We start from the raw sequence: 23836 nt of genomic DNA, 5'->3' as shown, positions 1-23836 counted from the left end.
CTCAGGACTCATATCTGCATCTGCAGTCTCTAGTCTTTGGTCAAGTATTTTACTTCTGACACAGCTCTCAGATCCATAAGTTAAAACTGGTTTGAACACGTTTGAAAACTGGTTTGAACGTCTTGTATACAGCTAATTTAGTGTTCCGACTAATTTCTCTCTTATTCCATACGAATTTATTCAATTGACTTCCCACCATACCAGCTTTGCTGATTCTGTTGTCCATTTCTATATTTAATTTACCATTTTCACTAAAAATCGTGCCTAAGTAGCTGAAATGTTTTACTTGTTCTACAGGTTCTCCATTCACAACACAGTTGACATTTTCAATGATTCTACCTATTTTCATTGTCTTTTTATTGCTGACCTTCATACCATATCTATTAAAACAGTTATTCAATTTAGTCAGAGAATCTTGCAGACCTGTAGTGGATTCATTTATATAAGTATAACATAACATCATCTGCATGAAGCAAAGAGCTGACATTAACATCTCCAATTTTGATATCATGTTTAATACCACTTTCCTTCATAATGTGATCCATATAGATAATGAATAACAGAGGGGGTTAATGTACATCCTTGTCTCACACCAGATTTAACATTAAACCAGCTTCCTGTACTTCCTTCAATTCTAACTGCTGACTTACCACTCAAATAAAGACTAAGTATTGCTTGATATAATGCCCCATTGACACCATATAACTGTAGCGTAATGAATAGCTTCTCTCTTAACACCTTGTCATTTGCCTCTTCCAAATCGACAAAACGTAAATACGACTGGTCATACAATTAAAATCTGACATTCTGGTATATAGAGCGAAATCTATAATTTTTGGGTACATTGCAAGGTTGATAATGTATTCTCAGTCATCAAGAGAATCAAAGGATTAATTATAAATTGATCCCTTGTAGAATATCTTTTCGCCATTCCATCATCAATTTTCTTAGCACAAAATCATGTTGCATCTGATAAGTTAATTTTGTTTATTATTCAAGAAATCATTAGGTTGATTAATTTTAATTAACTGACATTCTACTTATGTCACTTAACCTACTTTTATAAAGAATATAAGCATATATAAGTTAATCTAATTCATTAGGTTGCAAACTATAGAAATCAAATAATAGATATATTGACTTCATAAGGTAATAGAGGCATTTTTGTTGTTATTATTAGACACTTCCAGGGAGTCCAAGGACTCATCGAGGGACAGTTGCATTTGCTAATAAAATATAAGGTAGAGAACAAGTCAGAAAGTTATGATAAAATAAGGAATATCACAACAATAATAACGTTTATTTCTAATTATGAAAATAATTTCACCTACTCAATTTTTTTTTTTAATTCTCAGATTGATTGATGAAAAAAAAATAAGTTTTTTTTTTAATTTATGAATAAAAAAATAAAATAGAACATTGCTCATTTTGCATAAAAACAAACATCTTCAGCATTTCAAGTTATTTACATATCAATCTAGTGCATTCGAATTTCTGTAATTCATTTGAGCAGCAATAATGTTTAGTGAATAGTATTTTCTTTTCCAGTTCATTGACAACTGGATATTTGGGTGACAGTCAACTACAAGTACTCCTTGCAATACATCTATCATATTGTGACCTATTTTTTTTTATAAAACTCGATTAAAATTTAATTTCTGAAGCCTACCAGTGGCTGAGTTTAACTTCACAAAGAAGGAAAGAGAAATTTGTCCATGCAGGTTACAAGATTTATGTATACAAGGGAGACAGGATGAGGGAACAACATCAACTGGAAACATATAATGGCAGAGCAGTGTTGGCAAGCAACAAGGTTTATTTTATGTATAATAAAGTCTTTTGAAACTTGGACCTTACATGGTTAGTTTATAGCTATTTAATCTTTTTTTTTTTTTTTTTTTTTTTTTAATCATATTTTATTTTGTGTAAGAAAGACTGATTTGACTTAACTGGGTTGTCTCCCATTTCTTCTGTTGGCTAGTTGTCACCAAAACTGTTTTCCAAATTATAACTGTGTGCACTAGAGTTTCTGTCAAGGGAACATGAATTACTAACATAACTTTAATTGCATAAATAACAGAAATTGAATAATTTCTGTGATACTTTGCTGCAAAAGCAGCAGTACAGTGCACATTATAGTCTCTCTGGCATTTCTTCATGTACATAATTTTCCTTAAACAGATAATGAAGTGGAAAGCAGATCGAAACTTGAAACCTACATTCCCAAAATATATCTTTGAATTGCAATTTCAGACACTTAATTTAAGTGCCAAAATTAATTGCACATTAGAAATATATTACTTTAAATGTAGTTTTTATTGAACACTTAGTATACATCAGCATGAACAGAGATTGGTATAAATCATTATTTTCTAATTTTAACCACTTACTTCCAGATAGTTCATATTTCAAGTTTTAGATCGATAAAATAAAGATGTTGCATTTTGTCCATTAACTATAAATTACAGTATTCTTATCTGCATATAGCAATTAAGGATACTGTAATTTCAGAAAGTCAGTGCTATTAAACAATCCCAAATAGTGATCTGTTCTTAAATACCTATTAATTTACTCATAAAATATGTTAATATATCATAACCTTTGGATAAATCAATTAGTTATTTCAATAATGATTAAAATTATTTAATGAAAAAAATTGCAATGAAAATGTTTATAAGATTTGCAGGACTAATAGTTTGTAAATCTTACTACAATACTGCAAAACAGCAAAAAAACGTTTGTTTCTCGTTTGGACAATAATATCAAAGTTTAACTACATTCATATTTTATACAAAAATTTGTCTTATTTACAAAATTACATTGGAGTTCACAACAAAACAAATTTTACCAATAACATATTTCCACTTTATATCTTGCTAATATCTTATACTCCCAGTTATATCTATGGAAGCTAAGAAATATTATCATTGGTTGGGAGTTGTTAAAGCACACTTAAAATAATAATTAAAATCTAATACCACACTCTTCACAGCTGCATGAAGAATAGTGTCACTGAATACAGAGCCACACGTTTACCTTCTTGTTCACTTGGATCATTAATCGATTCCCATTTTTTAAATGCATCTTTTGATATCAAGTTTTTATTATATAGTGTTATGAAAATGTGATAAAGGACACCTCGAGGATGATATAACTTATTCATCAAAGCCTGAAGTGCATACAGAGCAGAGAGTTCTAACTCTGATTCATGATTGAAGAACTTTTGCAATAACTTAGTTCGCTGTTTAATCTTCTCTTCATTTAGCCTATAGCAACCATTTTCCCTAAACTTATATAGGGAATTTTCTGCTACTACTGTCATGAGATTTCTAACAAAGTTACTTGATTTTTCTGTGACATTTTTCTCTATCCACTCAATAATTTCATTATTACAGCTATTATTCTTCAGTAAGAGAGTCAAGTGTGCTTTAATGTTAGTGTCACTAGTGTTATCAGGAAATAGCTCACAGATGGTTTCTAAATTATTGTTCTGAATAAACCTTTGCACACTCTCAGATGGCTGTAATATATCCTCCCATCTTAGCCCTGATTCTTTCCATATTTTGCTAACCTCTGTTAGTCCCCTTCTTTCCATGAGTATATGGAGAATACTTAGCATTAGCTTACTTGCACTACCATTAGAAATGCAAGGCTCAATAGCATTCTTCAGAAAGAAAAAAGAGTTTACTATAGTTGGTTCAATGAACTCACCCAGATATTCCCATATTTTGGGAATGTCTATAACCAAATAATCTGCAAATTCTAGAACAGATTCTAAACCTTTACTATACTGCTCTATGGAAAGCAGATTTCTTGTCAGAAGTTCACTATAAAGTTTTCCCAACTTGCTTCGATCACTGGCTGAACGTTCAAGAACATGTGTTATGGTAGTAGAAATAAAAGTGTTGACAGTAACTGGAGAAACCAATTCTTTCACACTCTTGACAGCCTCCAAACAATCTTCATTCATCAGGAATTCATCAACAAGTGCCTTATATTTTCTTTCCATCACTTCATGTGATATATAGCTTTGGTTCACATACTGGGATGATGCACTGAAATTTTCAGGATGATCAGTAGCATATAACAATTTATTTGTTATTGCTTCTGATAGTTTTTGGTCATTAATGCAAGAAAGCTTTCTCGCAGGTTGTGTACACCTTTTTGAAAAATCAAAATTACTTTTACTCCTTGCAGAAGAGTATCTGTTGTCATTGATGTTAGCTGAGTTATGATTATTTCTTGCATAACTATCATGTCTTACACGAAAATCTATCTCAGTTATATGATATAGTTTTGTTTGTTCTTCTGCTTGTTTGTTAGCTTCCTTTTCTTGTCTTCTAGAAATCCATTTATTTTTCCTCAGATTGGTCACATCTAACAACATATTTTTAATTCTAGAGTTTAATTGTGGATCATTTAATTTTTCTTGAATTTTCTTAAAGTGATTATTCATATTCTCTTCTGCTTTTCTGTTATTATTTTTATCATCCACATCTAACATCTTACCAACAATGGTCAGCAGTTCACATAAGCATTCCAGTGATTCATCATCATAACATAACAGAAGCGTATTCAGGCACTTATGTATAATTCCTGCGGTGATTACTTTATGTTTATATAACTGCCCTATAAATTTAATGTTTCTTAATCTTTTCTTTATTTCATGATGTGTTTGTTGTATTTTTTCTTGTAACTGAATCGTTTCTTCTTCAATCTTGCAATCCATCAATTCTTCAAGCTCAAACTCTTTTGTCTTGTTGTACTTTGTAAATTGTTCCTGGCATTCGTTTATTAATAATTTTTTGAAAATTCTTTTATTATTTAAGTTATCAAAATCTTTAAGTTTGGAACAAAAGTCAGCATATATAGATATGTATGTATCGTCATTTTCTATTTGCTCCATTATGCTGTTCATTATTTCCTTTAATCTGTTTATGGTACTGATTTCTAAGTTACGAGAGCCACTGATCAAATTCTCCAAATTTTGGAGTTTATTTAGAATACTGTTAAATGTCTCTGAGTGAGTTGCCTTTTCTGTTTCAGAATGATTGTCAACTATTAATTTTGGTGTGGGTTGAAATCCATTTCCATGGATATGCATGTCTATATTTTCATGCAATTTTTTCTGAGTCTTTTTTGATGTTTTGTCATGCTTGCAATAACTAATATTGTTGCTTGATATGTTATTAACAACACTTGGCACAAATTCTGTATGGCTACATTTTTTTCTTACCTGAGGTGATATGTCCTCCAAACTGTTGTATATCGCTTTATGCTTTATAATAAATAAATCAGGCAATCCAAGAGGTTTCTTGAGAGTAGTGGACCAAAGACTTAACAAAACAAATTTATCATATTGGATTATACTTTCTGAATAAGCTGAATTTATGTTTTCACTGCCTGCTGTGCATTCAAACGTGCTTTTCAATACTTTTATGAAAGAGTCATTTAGTTTTCCATTGGCACTGGTTTTGTCTTGCTTTGTATTAAGAAGTACAGATTCTGTTTTATCAACAGTAAATGAAGTTTCACTACTGCCTTCTCTAAACTCTGTCAGTGAAGTTGCTGGAATTGCAACTTCACTTGTCATACCAATCTGGTCACTGTTTTTTCTACTACTTTCCCCAAGAAGCGACTCTACACTATTTGCAAAGTCTTTCTTCGATGCCTTGTTGACTGTCTCTAATTGTGCACTTATTTTATTTTCATTTAAGTAGTACCTGTCCATAATTAGCAACTATGTTTAGTGACTTTTTAAATATATCTTATAGAATACAATGATCTGCAATGCAAATTTTTCTATTTAATTATATTCTTAATGAAATGTCTGGAATGTTACTGCATGAAAGACTAGGTTTTTCCACTGAATGAAAACGATTTGGTCAGACTACTTTTATAAAAGAATAAATAACCTCTGGATCAGATATAAACTTTGAAATTTTAAGGGTTTATGATGGGGGGAGGTCTCACTGGTAGTTTCATGTTAGCTGCAATAATACTTTACTTCAATGACATACCAGAAATACAGCACCTGGAAAAGAGAAATGTTTATTAAAAAGTAGATCAATTTTGAATATGAATTGATTATTAAAGAGCAGTCTGAAGTTATTAGTAAAGCAAACAAGATACATACACATATACAAACTGAGTAGGAGGAGACATTGATAACCAATGAGTCTATATGTAGATTGTGCAAAAGGAATGATGTAGAATTTGTGGATCTGTGGTCTCTGTTTGATGGAAAGAAGGATCTGTATATGGATGGACTGCATCTGAATGGTTTGGGTGTTAGGTTTTTTTCTAGAGAGCGCTTTGTTTACCGAGCATGCTGAAGTGAAATTTCAGGGAAACGTACGCAATTAGGATGGAAGCAAGTGAGTTTGTGTGAAGGCACCAATGAAGTGAGTGAGTGTGAGAATGACCTTTGGAGAGGCAGTGAGGAATCTAATCTCTCAAGCAAAAATATTGAATAGGGTAGCAATTCAGAAAGTAAAGGTGGGTGGGTGGGGGAATAAAGGGATGTTGCCATTTCTATACACTAATGCCAGAAACAAGGGAAATTTTTATTTATACAACAATGCCGTTTTTGGCATTGGTATATAAATAGAAAAGTGCAACCAGTGAGACTTGACTAACAGCAGATGATGTAGTTACAGGAATTGAATGTGAAGGGGTTAGTATTTTCAGGAAAGACAGAAAAAACAGAATGGGGAGGAGTACTGCTGATGATAGCAGATAAATTGCAACCAAAACGAATAGGAGACAGGCAGGAGGTGGCTATTCATTTGAAGCAATCTTTTCTGAGATTAAGACAAATAAGACAAAATGTACAGCTGGTTGTTGCTATATGCCAAGGGGGGGGTTCCACAGATGATCTGGAAGACATGCATTGCCAAATTAGTACAAGTACAGGTCAAGTGATTATTATGGGAGACTTCAACCATGGAGATACAGACTGGAAGGAAGAAAGATCTCATAGCAAAAAGGAAATAGAATTTTGAATACCTGCTGAGAGATAATTACTTAAAGCAGCATGTGATGGAGGGGAATAGGGGTGGGAGAGTATTGGACCTGGTCAGAGAATCAGAAGAGCTATCCATAACCAAGGTGACAACATTGCCTCCAATCGGTGAAAGTGACTGGTCTTGACTCCAGAGATTGTACCAAGGAATATTCTACCAAGAAAGGGTATTTGTGGAAACTACAAGGCAAGTGATTATGATACTTAGGAAGAAGGCATAAATCTGTGCCATGGCATAAACGACTGCAGGGTAAAGATGTTAGTAGTGCATGGGATATAGTTAGGGGTCTTCTAGAGGAAGCAGTATTAAATTGTATACCTAGGATAAGGAGGGTAATTGGGGGAGTTAGATGGATGAGTAATATCATTAAGCATGAGCTACAGAAGTAGAAAATGCTGTGGAGGGTATATAAACAGAAAAGTGACCAGTAAACTCATTAACAGTACAAGACTCAGGCAAGAAAGGTGACCAGCATGACATGGGATATCAGCTATGGAATTTGTGAGAATGTGCAAGGGAACTGACAATGCCTTTGACTAAACTGTTTAAGTCTCAGCTCTGGTAGAGTTCCAAGGAAGTGGAAAGAGGCAAAATTATTCCTCTGCATATGGGAGGTTCTAAGAGTACAGTAGCAAATTACAGACCAATCAGTATGTCAGTCGTGGTGGTAAAAGTACTAGAAAAATTGGTGAAAATGAGAATTCAAGAATTGGCAGATAAACATATGATACTATGAAGGTGAACATGGCTTTGTGAAAGATCAGTCATGCCTTGGTAATTTACTAACTTTTTATAATAGAGTAATAGCTGAGTTGGATAAAGGAAATGGCTACACAATGATTTTGCAAAGGCATTTGACAGAATATCACATGGAACACTGTTATGCAAATTAAAACAAATGGAGATGGATATGACACTGGTTAAGTGGATAAGATAGGCAGCTGCTGGACAGATATCAGAATGGTATATGGAGGGACGGAATCGAGGAAAAAAACAGGTGACTAATCATGTGCCACAAGGTTCAGTGCTGAAACCATTGCTGTTTAATTTGTTCATAAATGATATTGGAAATAACATGAAAGGAAATATTTACTTATTCTGATGATGCGAAATTAGGTACAGTAATAGTTAATCCAGGCAATGTGGAGAGTAATTGGAGAGCTTGCAAGACGATTTAAATAGGTTGTCAATATGAGTAAAAGTTAACAGGTGTCAGTTTAATGTCAAAAAATGTAAAGTTATGCATTTTGGGATAAACAGATTACAAGCTGTTTATCACATTGATGGAACTGTACTCCAGGAAAAAGATGAAGCTAGAGATTTAGGGGTGGTGGTGGTAGACAGAGAGTTAAAGTTTAGAGGACATATTGCTAAGGTAGCCCATAAGATTATTTGACTAATGACGAACACATTAACAAGTAGAGATAAGGAAGTTGTAATTACTCTTTATAAGGCCTTGATACACCTATATCTGGATTACTCTGCTCAAGTCTGGTGTGTGGATTGCAGAAATTGGTTGATAGCAGAAAAAGAGAGGATATGATAGAAACATTTAAGTTGCTTAAAGGTTTTTATAGGATAGATGCAGGGAAAATGTTTCAGCACTTGGCTAGAGGGACCAGAACAAGGGGATCATCCCTGGAAGTTGAATAAAGGTGTGGTCATTAAGGGTGTGAGGACTAGATTATTTGCTTGGAGAGTATTGAATGAGTGAAATGGGTTGCCAGAGTCAGTTGTAAGTGCTTTTTCTGTTAATGGGTTCAAGGAGAGGTATGATAGATTGGGTCTTCCTGCAAAGTCTTCGGACTCCATGGAGGTGTCCGTATAATAATAGAAATATTATCAACAGATTTTAGTGGTCACAAAACTCATATTAGAAGGCCTTCTCTGTCTGTTTACTGCAAGTACTCAGCCACTCATGGTAATGCATTTCAGATAAAAATCTACTTCCGACTCTTTTCTATAAGTTCTACAAATCACTTCTTGTTCTCCTTTTGATGTTCTTCTGCCAAAGTAACTATGTAATGCAGCTAGAAGACTGACACCTGGCTTCCAGATTCATATTCAAATAAATATGAATGTTGCTGGAAACTTGGTTTGTGTACCATCCACTCGCATTTTCAGTAGAACGAAACACAGTAGATATGCAATTAGTAACATGATTCTATGTGCTTCAGCAGTCTACCTCACTGCAATCCAAACCAACCAGCCTTTCACTGTAGAATAATCCTATTAATTAATCTGGCAAAATTCCCTCACTAATTTAACATTTACAAAATCTATTTCTAACATCTACAAAACCATGCAATTATATTGTCTCAATCAAATCTAATAACTAATATTTCAGCTTTAATAATCCTTACATCATCATCATCTTTGGATCTTTTACAAAATGTTCCCCATCCCCTCTGATACCATATAATGAAACTTATATAGAGAAGTCCAGTTATAGTTTACTAAAGTCCATATACAGTGAAATCATCATGTTCATTTCTCTATCTGTCAGTATCTTCCTTACCATCAGGGCTCCATAGCTCTTTCAATAATGCTCTTTGTACAGATCTGGGTTCAAATCCTGTCTAGGAAGTGATGAATCTTTCAAAGATATTTCAACTGAAAGTGAGTTAGCTGGTCTCATATGGAGATGGCATGATTTTCCTACTGAAAACTAGATTTTTCATCCTGCAAAACAGCAAGAAATATACAACAGTAGATTGGTCTCATAGCATTAGTTGCTTTGGCCATAATTCAAAACAGTACAAAACAACCATATTATCACTGTAACAATCTGTTGTGCAGTCTTCTCGATCTAATTCTGAATTCAGTTCATAGATTGATATCATACCTAAAGCTAATCTTGCCGATTTCTTACAACAAAGCTCTGCCAAGAGAGTTCAAATCCATTTCCAAGTGCAGTGCAGAAGAATGGAACTGGTAGTATCCACATAATCCACCCAAGTTGTCTATCTCTATCCTCATGAAGAGATATTGTTTCATCACTCTGTAGAAAGCTCCTTTACTTTGCATCAACTGCAAATGACTGATTATTACCTACTCACAATATCATTAGCATAAATTATGAGACACAGGCATTCACAAGATTAAAGAATAATAATTTTTTATTACTGCAGATATTTTGGCCAGAAATTAACGGGCATCATCAGTGCATCAGCATAATCACGAGGTATGCTTATCCTGTTTACAGAGGTCAGCCATGTTCTGGAGTACCACCATACAGGTGGTTACAAAATCAGATGAGATTATAAAAGGGAGTCTAAAGATTCATCGGGGAAGAGTGTGCCAACAGCATCGAACGAATGTTCCCTTCCAACTACTAACCGTGCTCAGACTTGCTTAACTTTTTGCTGAGCCATTAGTAGCATCAGGCTCTACCAATCGACCAACTTATTGCAGTTACAGAACTTGCCGATTTCTACAGACTGCCTGATCCTAGTTGATTATAATAAATAATAAGCAGATTATTATGACACCTCTAGAGAGTCAAGAACTCACTGCAGGAGGGCACTCTACTCTACTTCACTAAATACATCTCGCCCTCTCTACTACTACCATCCAGAGGCATAGTGAGGCTATGGCCAATGTGGTCCCAGCCATAGGCACAAAAATAGAGATTTTTAAACTTTTTTTTTTTTTTTTTTTTTTAGAACGGCATAATTTTCTTTCCTGGCCATAGGCACCAAAATTCCTCACGACGTCTCTGCTACAATCTACCGTTCATCATCACCAACACCACTATTTTTTGTTTGTACATTTCATGTGTTCTGAAGACTGATTGCTGGAGGGCACACATCCCACCATCTGCACTAAGTGATATCTACCGACCACTAATAGCACTTTTATGTGTTCTCTCTAGCCATTTCTTACATGGGATGAAAAAACCCAAGTTTCCAGGAATTATCTGATATCTCTGTATGCGATCAATTAACCAACATTCAAATGAAAAAAAAAAAAAACATATAAAGAAAAAGATTCTACGCATCACGAAGAGGTCAAATCATTCTTCTTTGCGTTGCATTTGGGAGACATTTAATTCCAATAATAGTAGGCTAAGTTAATAAGAAACGCTTTTAATTTCACTAAATCATGCCTATTACCAGAATACAGCAAAATGCCAATTTTACAATAAAGTAAAATAAATGTTAATTGTCAAAAAAAAAAAAAAGGAAGCAAGGAAAACTCATAGCTGTGAACCGAAACTAGAAATAATTAAAAATTTTCAGAGATATGTCACGGTGAAGCAGCTCTGCAGTTAGACTTGCCTTGAAACTAGAAATAATTAATAGAATTCAGAGATATAAATGAAGCAGCTCCGTAGTTAGACTTGTTTGACCATTTCTGATATTCAATATCCGCATCCGCAACAGGGGGCGCGCCGGCACAGTATGCAATGTGTGCGACGCACACAGGCACCAGCATAGTAGAGGCGCCAAAGACATCGAAAGTGTGCCAACTGCATCGAACGATGGACCCTTCCAACTACTAATCACGATCAAACTTGCTTAACCTTTTGCAAGCCATTAGTAGCAGAGGCTCTACCAATCGACCAACAATGTATTTCGTATTTCATTTTTACTCACTGATACGTTTTTATAAGGTGATTTTTTTATTGGGGGAAGGGTATAGGGCTACCAACTAAAGTTTTGCACACAGGCGCCGGACAGTACTGATCCGCAACAAATAACATGCAATTAATGTAACATGAATTTAACTGGGTTGGAATGTAGTAAACAAAATATACAAGGTTATTAAATTAAATGAATAATAAAAAAGCAGCACGTCTGTTGAAATGAATAAGCAAAACCAAATAATAGAATACAGTCCACTTACCATTAGAATTCTGTATAACCCAAAAATACTCGAACGCACACAATAACACTCCTTCCTTCTTGTTTTAAATCGAAACTCCACAAAGGGAACCAACGACAAAACCGCAGAGTCTATCCCCGTAATCACGTGATCAGTATCCTCTCTCTCACACATTCTTAGAAATTCAAAACGAAACCAAAACGAACATGTCAGTTAGTAGCGTCATCTTTCGGTTATCGTTAATTCGGGAGTGAGTTAAAAAGTACAGTAAGCATTTTTTAACTCGACATCCCCCCCCCCCCAAAAAAAGAAAAGAAAACGTTTTAACACAGTGTGCGTGTGTGTTTCCTTTTCTCTAGGAGACAACATTCATTTCCTAAATTCTATTTTTTTTTTTTTTTTTTGTTATCTGTTGCTCAGTGGTGTTCTGAAATACCGTACTGTACTTTGGGTTATCTCTCACAGATGTTCACGCTTTCTATTTGGGTACATTACTGGGGGCATCATGGATTGATTTAAACTGAACTTCCGAGCTAAGTTAGCTAAAAGATAAGAGCTAAAATTTTATAGTATAGAGCAGATATATATATACCCGATACTATAAAATGATAAGCTGAAATTGGAAACGGATGTGACGTCGGCTTGAAACGGGTGTAGGCTGTAACGTTTTTGTCAAGTTATTTGAAATGTTTTGAAACTCAGGAGCTACCTTGAGTGCCGAGTCTTCAAAATTCGAGTCATCGGAAATCAAGGAGAACCAGCCTACCAGTCCGGAACACGGGGGCGCCAGATCTCTCACTAGCATAAATTCCTTCAAATCAAATAGCATAAACAGTCGTAGTCCAATTGCACTTATTTTTGCTTCTAATACCTTATTGGTTTCCCGGTCTCAGGTCTGTTTTATTTAGAAACAGTGCATGTAAATCAAAAGATCAGGCGGCACTCTATTGACATATAATAAAACACATTTATTTATGCTGATACAAAAGTACATCAATTACATGATAGGGGTACTACTCTTTCTACCTATCTGTTAAAGTTTAGCATTAAAATTTCCCTTTGCAAATCTTAACAAACTATATAGCATAAGTATTCATTCATTTCTCTGCTTACGGATTAAACTCTCCTATCTATTCATAAAGAAGTTAACATGATTTATATCAAGTTATTACACAAGAGTATTCCACTTACTAACAAGCCAAAACTTTCTCATAGACACTGCTTATTCCTAGTACCTTATATGTTATCAGTCTATCTAAATTATTTCTCCTAGATTACATAAAATAATTGTAGAACATACGTGTCATCAGGATGGTGGTGGGATTTTGGAATGCAAAAATTTCAGCACTCGATAGCTCGGGCAAGAGGTTTCAACGAACGGAACACATGCGATTTAGTCCAGGTGGAGGTGCAAGTTTTTCCGGTGCTGAAGTTCGCTCTGCGGTTACCGGCTTCGATTGACCTCCCGCTGCATCGTCATCTGATCTAGACTGCCTCCAGATCGGCGACCCTCTCTTCATTCCCTCCGACCTCTAACCTGTGGCGTTACCTTGCCGTATATATATAGTCGTATCCTCTAATTCTGACTGCCAATATCGATGTTCTCCACGACGCCTTTTTATTTCTCCGTCTCTGGGACCTTGCACGAAGGGTTGAGACCCCAGAAGAATTCGGCGCGACTCCTTGATCTGTTATTAAGGCCGACCACTTCTCCTAGTGCACTTCAAAAATCCGATTTGTTGGACAGCGGAACCTTGTCTGTTCCGTGCCGACCCATTTAAGAATGAACTTGAAGGTGGGCATACACAGAGCTTGTAAACAAAGGTTTCCAAAGCACTTAGTTACAACAATAACATACAGTTTCTAGTGACACAGCATTTACCCTTGTTGTTACTAATTTTAGCCATTCTTTGTTTACTACATTTGAGCAGGTTAATTTCCCATCGGATTATATAATTATATACATTCTTTATACAAAGTTTATTTTTACAACACAAACTTTTGAGATGTGACCTCTGTAAAAGTCGATGTAAAGCGCTTGTAAAATTTTAAGCTACATCGAATTTTACACCCCTCCCCCAATAAAAAAATCACTTTATAAAAACATATCATTGAGTAAAAATGAAATACGAAATATATTCTTTGGCACCTGTGTGCGTCGCACATATTGCATACTGTACCGGCGCGCAACCCTGGACATGGGTCAGCTATTTCTGTTTGGCTACTGATGGTGATTGAACTGGCCACTTAGTCTCCAAAGCTAGATAGGTAAAAGGCGTGCCTACTCCCTAATATATATAGTCATAAAAACTTCTATCGCAAACAAAACAAATTTATTTTGTTTATAAAAAATGCGGACTATTGCATATGTGCGATTATAAAAGATTTTATTATTATTATTATATTTTGATAGTTAAAAAATGTTTTTCTTATGTAAGATAAATTAACACAGATGATTGTGTCCAAATATTTCATGTTTAGATCATGAATGAAATATTTGTTTAAAAATGATAGCCTTTACAGGTGGTTGATTGTCCTCTCATACTTTTTGATTAAGGAGTACACAAGCTATATTAACACGTTCATTGCCAATCACGTGATATCGCGCGATGCGAGTTCTCACCAAACGGCCGATCACGCGTTATCGCGTTGACGTCGCTAACTAAATAAAAAAATTAAAAAAATTTGGCCACCACACGAAATTCCAATTTTCAGCTTGGCAATGAAAGCGTTAAGAAACGTTTTTGTGTGAAATACGGTTTTTTTTTTTTTTTTTTTTTTTTTTTTTGCTCGATGATGCGAGCCCTTTGTTAAAATTTCATAGCTCACCACTATATATATATATATATATATATATATATACTATAAAATGATAAGCTGAAATTTATATATATATATATACTATAAAATGATAAGCCGAATATTTTTGTCAAGTTATATTTGAAACTCAGCGGCTACCCTGAGTGTCGAGTCCTCAAAATTCGAAGCATCGGAATTCAAGTAGAACCGGCCTACCGGTCCGGAACACGGGGGGGGGGGGCTTCATAGGCGCCCCTTTTGAAGACTCGACACTCAGTGGCTACCCCGAGTGTCGAGTCTTCAAAATTCGAGTCATCATAATTCAAGGAGAACCGGCCTACCAGTCCGGAACACTGGGGTGGGGGGGGGGGTTGCGCCGTAGTCGTCAGGGAGCAGAGCCCCCTAGTACACATATTGTATTGTATGTCTTTTTCTCCTTCATATATTTCTCATCCAAGATAACTGAAAGTATTTATCTGTTCTATTATTTTATTATTAATAACTATTTTGCTTCTAACTGGAGTTTGTCCACAAAATGGCAGTTTTAGTTTTATCTATGGAAAGTTTCATTCCAAACTGTTCTACTATACCATAATGTTTAAATTATATATTGCTCTTTGTAAATTGTCTTAATGTAAATCTTCCTTATCTGATATTATTATCTGATCATCTGCAGATAATAGTGTATTTATTTTGTTATTCCAGGAAATAGTTTGATTGTTTAAGGTGTTCCACTGTATTAATATTTCATTAATGTAAATATTGAAAAGTGTTGGAGACAGAGGGCATTCCTGTCTTATTCCTTGGTTTGTAGATTGTTTTTCAGACAACTTTTCATTTATTTTTATTTCATTATCTTTATATATGTTTAAATATATAAAGATAATGTCTAATGTTAAAGATAATGTTTAAATATATAAAGATATATATATAAATATATATATATATATATATATATATATATATATATATATATTTGCATGTAGTAAAATATTAGGTATATTTATTTTTTGTAATATATCAAACAGCATATATCTTACTTTGTCAAATGCTTTTTCATAATCTATAAACAAAAGATGAGTTTCCAAATTAAATTCTCTTTTTTTCTATAAGTAGTTTTAAACAGAAAGCTACATCCATTGTAGAGTGTCCTTTTCTAAATCCATTTTGACATTCTAATATTTTTTCACTGTATATTTTTAGTTTTTCATTAACTATTCTACTATATATTTTGTAGCATGTATTCAATAAACTAATACCTCTGTAGTTAGCAGGTTTTGTTTTATCCCCCTTTTTAAATATAGGTATATAGGTTTTTATATTCAATTTCATCTTCTTGTTTTTTTACTGGCCATCTTTTAAAAGCTAGATTTTTATTTTTAATTATTGTTTTTATTTCATTGTCCCATATATGTAATTTTTTATTTTTATGATATTTATTGTGTGTTCCTAGACTTTCATATGCTGCTGATGTGATAATTTCTTTTATATTATTCCATTCTTTTTCAATGTCTTCATTTTCTTGTATTTTTTCTAAGTAGTTATTAATCCTCTGTTGGTATAAATTTCTTATACTTGAATCATTTAGTAGTCTTACTTTGTAATTAGATTTTGTTTCTCTAGTGTGTTTATTTTTTTGTAGCCAGTTTGGTGGAAATCTTAGTTTTGCCTGTACTAAATAGTGATCTGTGTCAATTTTTAGCCCTCTTCTAACTTTAACATCTAGGAAGAGGTTTGCTGCTTTTTCCTTTGCTATAAAGTAGTCTATTATTGATTTTTTGTACTCTTTCACACCATGTATATTTATGTATTTTTTATGTTTGTAAAATATATTCATTATTTTTAAATATTATATATTGTATAATCAATGAGTCGCTTTCCATTTTTGTTTACTGTTGGTTCTCCAAATTTTTGTATATTATTGTTAACTTTTTTCATTCCTATTCTGGCATTAAGATCTCTGGCTATAATTATATGGTCTGTTTTATGGATATTATTTCTAGGAAAACTCCTATGTTACTCCTCTTAACAAACTATTATATTTATGGCTATTTTGCCTGCTTCTGTTTAGGAGAGCCCCTGTTTAAATGTCATTGGCTTTTTACTCATGGATTCTTAGGGCATTGTAGATGTATATTTACCAATAAGCATAAAGGAAGAGAAATTTACACATACCTTTTTTTGGGTGTTGTGGCTTTTCTTTTTTCTGCAATGTGCAAACTACTGCAGTTAGGGTGTTTTGGAAGGAAGTGTGTGTGTGGGGGGGGGGGGTAGGTAATGTGGGAAAATTAAAATAGAAAATGGAAAAAACCTGTTTTTTTGTTTTGTATAATATATATATACATATATATTATATTATTAGGGATGGGTGGAGCGTTTCTTTATATAGAGTGGGAAAGGGTGAAAGGGGTTGAAAACAGCAACTGATTTTTTATGATCTGTTTTATTTAATTTTTCATATATTCCTTGTAACTCTTTGTAAAAGTAATAATTTTCTTCTTCTTTTCCTTCTTCAGGGGCATACACTCCAACAACTGTTAAATTTTCTTTATTTAATTTTAATTGCACTTCTAATATTCTTTCATTCCAGTATGTATAATGAGTTATTTTTGCTTTAATTGATTTATAGATCCAAATCATTACACCAGCTTTTGCATGTATTTGTTTGTCCACTCTATATATGATATTGTAGTAGCTCTTTCTTTTTTGTTTCTGTAAGAACTGCAATGTTTATATTTTTGTCATTTAAAATTTTATCTAATTCTTCTTCCTTATGTGTTATGCTTCTAATGTTCAATGTAGCATATTTCACCGTGTTTTTATTTTTCCAAAGTTTCTTAACCTTTTCCAGTTTGCGGTCATTTTCCATGTTTGCTGTCTGGTTTGGATTTCATTGAGACTTGAAAGTAATATGTGTTTCCCTATGTCAAGTGACTAGCATGACGATAGGTATCCTAGTGGTGGGGCTGCCACCTTAAGACAACTAGGCTTGCCTTTTTTAGTAGTGAAAACTACAGTTTGAGAGGAAAGAGTCACCCCCCCTCACCCTTGAACTGCTCTAATAGCACTGGGGGGGGGGGAAGTAAGAAGTAAGAAAGAGAGTAGAGGGAAAGAATAGTAGAAGAGCAGTTATGATATACCAAGTGTATATTGTACGAAGTAAGATCAGGTCTAGTTTGGGTATCTCGGGTTGCCATGCCCGCACTCACCAATGTGAGCCCCTGAGAAGTATATATATATATATACAGGTATCCCTCGATTAACAAGGTTAATTAATCCCTCAATGTTACCGCATATATCAAAATCGCGTTAATCAAATCTAATAATGAATGGTAAAAATTACAATTCGTCCATGATCAATTACTGTATTAATAATTCGTTTTATATGGTACTCTTTTAGGAAAGATAAAAAATGAATTCAAAGTAACAAATACTTGTACCTACATTATTTATTGCAATTTTTTTTTTTATCAAAAGAAGTTATCAAGAGTCTTTCGAACAATTTTAGTTTTTTTCTTAACTGCATAAATTCTACAATAACAAGCAAAATGACTCTCCAGACCTCGGCAAACAAGCAATAAAACATAAAGAAAAAACACTGCAAATGTAATACATGATGGTACAAATTAAGTGGATATTGAATCCATCATTATTTCATAGCCGAATATAGAAACTACAAGAGTTGCATGCCGAATATATAGAAACTAAAAGTTTCGGCAGATGCAAGCATAAGCAACCTTATGGGCAACTTGTAGTAAAGGTGGAGTCAGCTCCAGATCACTTTCTTTAGTATTTTCCATAAAGTAAAGCACATCTCCTAGAAGACATGTATGATAAATAAGCCTTTGGGTCTCTATTTCAGTAATACATGATGGTTTATTTATTTTCAGTTACAATCTAAAAATTATTGAACAAAGAATAAAAAAACAACAATTAAACCATACTATACTGACATCGGAGGTCGCGGTATCTCTCAGATACAATTTACCGTCAAATATCACAAACCATTACATAACGTGTTAAACCAAACTGATAGCAAAAAACAGTGCAGAATATCACTCATAACATATGAATGCACAGCTACTCATGACCTCCAAGTTATACACTGAATTGTGTAAGAGTATTTATATTAAACATTTTGCATGTATCTGTCAGATCAGCTGCGAGCTCCGCAGGGTTAAAGGTGCATTAATCAAAACTCTTGCCACATATATCAAGGGATTGCTGCAATTAATTTCAGTGCGTTAATCAAATCCCGTGTTAAGCAAGGGATACCTGTGTGTATATATATATATATATATATATATATATATATATATATATATATATAATCTCCGCCAGTAGCCAATCAGAAATAGATGGCCCATGTCTATCAGAAAAATATATAAAATTAATACAAATAGAAAAATAAAATCCTTAGCCTAACCACCAGTCGCGTAGCTAGAGCTGTCACCGTCCCTCTCAATACACACCAAAAATACTACAAAAAGTCAAAATGACGTATAGGAAAATAAATTAAAACACTAAGTTTATTTTTGAAGTAAAACTTTAATTTCAACATTCTAAAATGTTATTTTTCTTGCTTTTCTGTTAGCAAAATCGTCGCTGGCATTGTCGAAGTCTATTTCATAGTAATGTAGGTAATTCTTAATCAATTTTATTTAGAAAAACTCTTCTCACAACTAGCAACACTTACAGCAACTGTGAGGAAAATTCGCAGTAGTATTACAATATTTGGAAATGAGTTCTCGAGACTGTATTTTAGATTTAACTGAAAAATTCACCATTCAGATCTGTCTCTGGCCATATATTTCAGAATTTCCAAGCACATTCCATTTACTTCTTTAACTCTATCCACCCATCAAATTCTTGGTCTTTCTCTTCTCGTTACTTCCATCAACTTTAGCAAGCATCATCATCTTCTCCAGACTGTCATTTGCTCACAGGCCAGCCTGCTGGCTGAGTGGTTAGCATATCCGCTCTCTAGTGAAAAGGCTGCAGGTTCAAATCCCGTCATGGGCATGGATGTTTGTGATTGTCTTTGGAAATACTAGTGGTGGTGGTGGACAATAGATGGCATTGATGTAGTTGTAGTCAGTTTGTAGAGTGAGTGGCAGAGGCAGAGTTCTGGAGCAGGTACCCTCCCTCAAGTCTTTGGACTCCCTGAGGGTTTTCTAATAATAATATGTCCAAAGTATGACAATTTTTGCTTGATGATCATAGCTTCGAGGGAGCAATCTGGCTTTATTCTGTCTATCACTGATTTATTGGTTTGCAATGATACAGAAGATATACTTCATCAGAAAAAATAAAGATTTTTTTTAACATTGATATACGGTTAAAACCTACTGTTCAATTGCGAATCACACAGTTCAATTTATGTAAACAGATATGCACAAATAAACATGGCCCATAGTCCTCCCATTTATCTTCATTTATTTGTAACTCATTTATTTTATGTAAAGTAACTCAAATGCAAGACTATTAAATTTTATTGCAGCATAATATGTATTCTGGAAAGTATTTATTTATTTACAAGTATAAGTTATTTATTATACTTGTAAATAAATAAATACTTTCCAGAATACATATTATGCTGCTTATATTAATTTTTAATTTAATATATATATATTTCGTATTAATTATTATTATTTACTTTTTAATTATTTTGTCCAACTGCCAAACATGATTTTGTCACAAATATGATAGTTAAAATAAGTTAATACGAAATATATATACATATACAGTGGCACACCCAGAGAGGGGAGACGAGAGGCGCTGCCCCCTCAAAAAAAAACAAAAAAAAAAAACACTAGTAAATTTCCAAAAATCTTTTCCTAATTAAAATTCTTTTTTTTTTTTTTTAAATTTATGTTTGTTGCGTCTTCTATTTGTATACTACTTATGAATTAGCGATCATTGCAGATGCTCAGTCATTGCTTGGTCGTATACGAGATGCGTAGCTTGTATTCTCAAATCGTCTGCTCAACTCGGGGTCCCCCACCCCCAAGATTAAACCCTGAGTGCGCTAATGTGTATGATATATATATATGTGTGTGTGTGTGTGTGTGTGTGTGTGTGTGTGTGTGTGTGTGTGTGTGTGTGTGTGTGTTAAAATTTTTTGAATGACTAGAAACAAAGAAAAACTTCCTAAAATTCATAAAGAAAATACCTCACTTCGACCTATCGCAGAAGCAATTGATTCTCCAACATATAACCTTTCAAAATATCTGGCTAAATCTCTCAAATATTTTTCCAGTAAATCATCATCGTCTTTCATTAAAAACTCCGCAGATTTTGTTACATGTACAAAATATATTATTATTATTAAGGAAGATGAAATCATGGCTAGTTTTGATATAGTCTCCTTATTTACCAATGTTCCTACGGACGAAGTTCTTGTACTACTCAAAGATAAATTATCTAAAAAGATCATGGCCTTACTTACTCATTACATCCACTCAGGATACTTTTAAGTTTCAGGACACCATCTATAAACAAAATTTTGGCCTTATCCGTTGTCACCTGTACTTGCGAACATCTATTTAGAAGATCTGGAAGTTAAAGTCAACTCTTCTTATCCTTTAAAACCAAGAATGTGGAAAAGATATATTGGTGACATTTTCCTGATTTGGAGCCATGGCCGTGAATTGTGATTCACGTATACGCCATCTCCTGAACTTCCTAGAACATCTAAATAATCAACATACGAACATGAAATTTACGGCTGTTTGAAGCTAATGGTTCTCTTCCTTTTTTGGACATCAAACTGACCCGTTCTTCAGAGAAATTAAAAATCTCGATTTACAGAAAAGTTACCCACACCAACAGATATCTCCGCGGTCACTCCCATCATTATCCTCCTCAAAACTTTGGAATCATTTCTACACTAAGACATCGTGCTCGCTCTCTTCTTGATGATGAGATAGAACTTAATAAAGAACTCAATTTTCTCAGGTCTACTTATCAACTAAATTGTTATTCACAAAAAAAAAAAAAAAATTGACAAATTCCTATTAAATCCACCCGCTCTCAATAACGAAGAGACCAATAGGGTGAAAGGTAATATTTCTTTACCACAAATAAGCTCTGTCTCACCCAAATTGGCCAAGGTTCTTAGAAAATACAACATAAGAACTTTATTTACTCCTCTTCCAAAAATCCGCTCCTTAGTGAGCCGTCCGAAACCTAGACATCACAACCTTAAATATCCCGGTGTTTATTAGATTTGGTGCAATTGTGATATACCATACTTTGGCCAAACAGAAAAATCGATCGAGTTACGTATTGAAGAACATAAGAGAGAGAGACGTCAGTTATAGGAGAACGCGAGCCAGTGCTTTATGTTCTGTTCTCGGCAGATTCTAATGAAGAAAACTTTAGCCATACAGTCCTATGGGATGAGTCTGATAACATTTTCCGTTACCAGGATGAATTAGAAAGAAAGATAATAGAATCAAAAGAAATCATTCTCAACAACAACAACAACCTGAGTTACAACCTTTCAAACTGTCATTGTGCTACGATCAAATACTGGCGTCACGAGATCTGGAAGTTATACGTATGCATACGCCCAACAATGAAGTCAACGAGAGAACAGTTTTGAATGCGCAGACTTCAACTATATAGCTTAATGAATATATATACATTAACTTTCGGTGTTGTTTACAGTAATTTCCTCTATGTTTTACGTTATTTTTTTTGTAATGTGCACCTGAAGAAGGCTGATACAAGCTGAAACTAGTTGTGCTATTAAACTTTGTTTTCATTTTTCTCGGTTTCTAGTCATTCAATATTTTTTAATAAAAAATATATATCAACAAATGTATATAAATGATTCGTAGTAGAGCTTCGGTGTAGTGGTGGAAACAGTTGTATAGTGGGTGTCCTCCCGTGATGAGTCTTCGGACTCCTTGGAGGTGTCAGGAATAATAATAATAATAAAAAACCGAGTAAATCAATCTTCCTACACACACACACACACACATACATGGCGACTTACTTTTTTTCTCAAATCGAAACTTCGGAAAGAGCCTACGCCTTGGAATTTCCCCTGCAATCAAGAGAAGGCAACGAACGTTATTGCTTAACGGTCGCTCTCTAAGAAATTCAAAACGAAACTAAAATTCATAACACAGATAAGAGCGTTACCTTCCGGTTATTAACTAGGAATCGAATAGATATTTTTAATTTTACATTGATAAAAAAAAGCACGCTGTGCAATTTTTTGTGAACGATAAAAATATTTTTATACACAGTGTGTGTGTGTGGGGGGGTATATTTACGATGACATTCATTTTCAAATTTTTTCTACCATTTCCAACTTCCTTGATATAGTTTCCGTTTATCTACTAATATATAGATGCTTATAATGTGTGTGAGTGCATTGATTACAAGATTAAGTTATGGATTAATTCAATTTTGGTGACACTATAAAAAAAGGAATCAAAAACTGGTTAAAACTATATACAGTATATATACAGAAAATGCAGCTGGTTAACTCTGAGGCTTCTGTAGTGAAAATAAAAAGAGGAGTTAGACAAGACTGTATCCTTTCACCGAATCTATTTAATATCTATAGTGAGACAGCAATGAAAAAGATTGAAAAACAAAAAAATAGGAATTAGTATAAATGGCATAAAATACAACAATCTTAGATATACCGAATACCATGCTAATAGCAGAAAACCGAAATAAATTAATCAAATTACTGCAGCTACTAATTGAAGAAGGTAAAGAATTTTGATTAGATATAAGTAGGCTGTTCAATAAGTAATAAGACTATATTTATACAGAAAACAGATTACCTTTAATCGTCATCATTCACATGGTCTTTTTCGAAGTAACTACCGTGAGACGCGATGCATTTGTCCCAACGTTGCGTCCACTTCTTAAACACATGTGAGAGTCCGTTTTTTGAGAGTTCTTTCAAAACCGCCTCCGCAGCTTTTACACATGCTTTGTTGCTTTCGAAATGGCGGCCTCTTAGTGATTTCTTGAGCTGAGGAAACAGCCAGAAATCGCACGGTGCGAGATCAGGACTGTATGGAGGGTGTCGTAGGATATCTGTGTTGTTCTTCTGTAAAGCGTCCACTACACAACCAGCAATATGTGACCTTGCATTATCGTGGTGCAATAAGAAGCCACTCTTCAGCAATGGACGCTTCCTTTTTTGACTTGCTTGA

The 23836-nt window shown here is 34.0% G+C and overlaps 1 protein-coding gene across 2 annotated transcripts; it reads right to left on the bottom strand.

Annotated features, from left to right (window-relative positions):
- Nucleotides 1-1281: 1281 nt before the first annotated feature.
- On the bottom strand, nt 1282-22750 carry LOC150100418 (eukaryotic translation initiation factor 4 gamma 3-like). 2 transcript variants are annotated; one of them, XM_090403093.1, is made up of 2 exons: nt 22654-22750; nt 1282-6034 (listed from the first exon to the last, which is right to left on the bottom strand). In XM_090403093.1, the coding sequence occupies exon 2, from the start codon at nt 5729-5731 to the stop codon at nt 2987-2989; it is 2745 nt and encodes a 914-aa protein (XP_090259219.1). In that variant the 5' UTR covers nt 5732-6034; nt 22654-22750; the 3' UTR covers nt 1282-2986. The 2 variants fall into 2 exon arrangements, with proteins under 2 accessions (XP_090259219.1, XP_090259218.1); XM_090403092.1 differs by lacking the exon at nt 22654-22750 and adding an exon at nt 11874-11997.
- Between the last annotated feature and the right edge of the window lie 1086 nt (nt 22751-23836).

The sequence above is a fragment of the Typopeltis vanoorti genome, chromosome 13 (genome assembly GCF_054136105.1).
Source record: "Typopeltis vanoorti isolate ZY-2024b chromosome 13, IOZ_Tvanoo_1.0, whole genome shotgun sequence".
NCBI lineage: Eukaryota > Metazoa > Arthropoda > Arachnida > Uropygi > Thelyphonidae > Typopeltis > Typopeltis vanoorti.
Note: the sequence above shows the minus strand (reverse complement) of the source record. Positions and strands in the feature narration are given on the sequence as shown.

Excerpts from the sequence above, each read along its gene's own strand:
- LOC150100418 (XM_090403093.1), bottom strand. The coding sequence starts at position 5,731 with ATGGACAGGTACTACTTAAATGAAAATAAAATAAGTGCACAATTAGAG.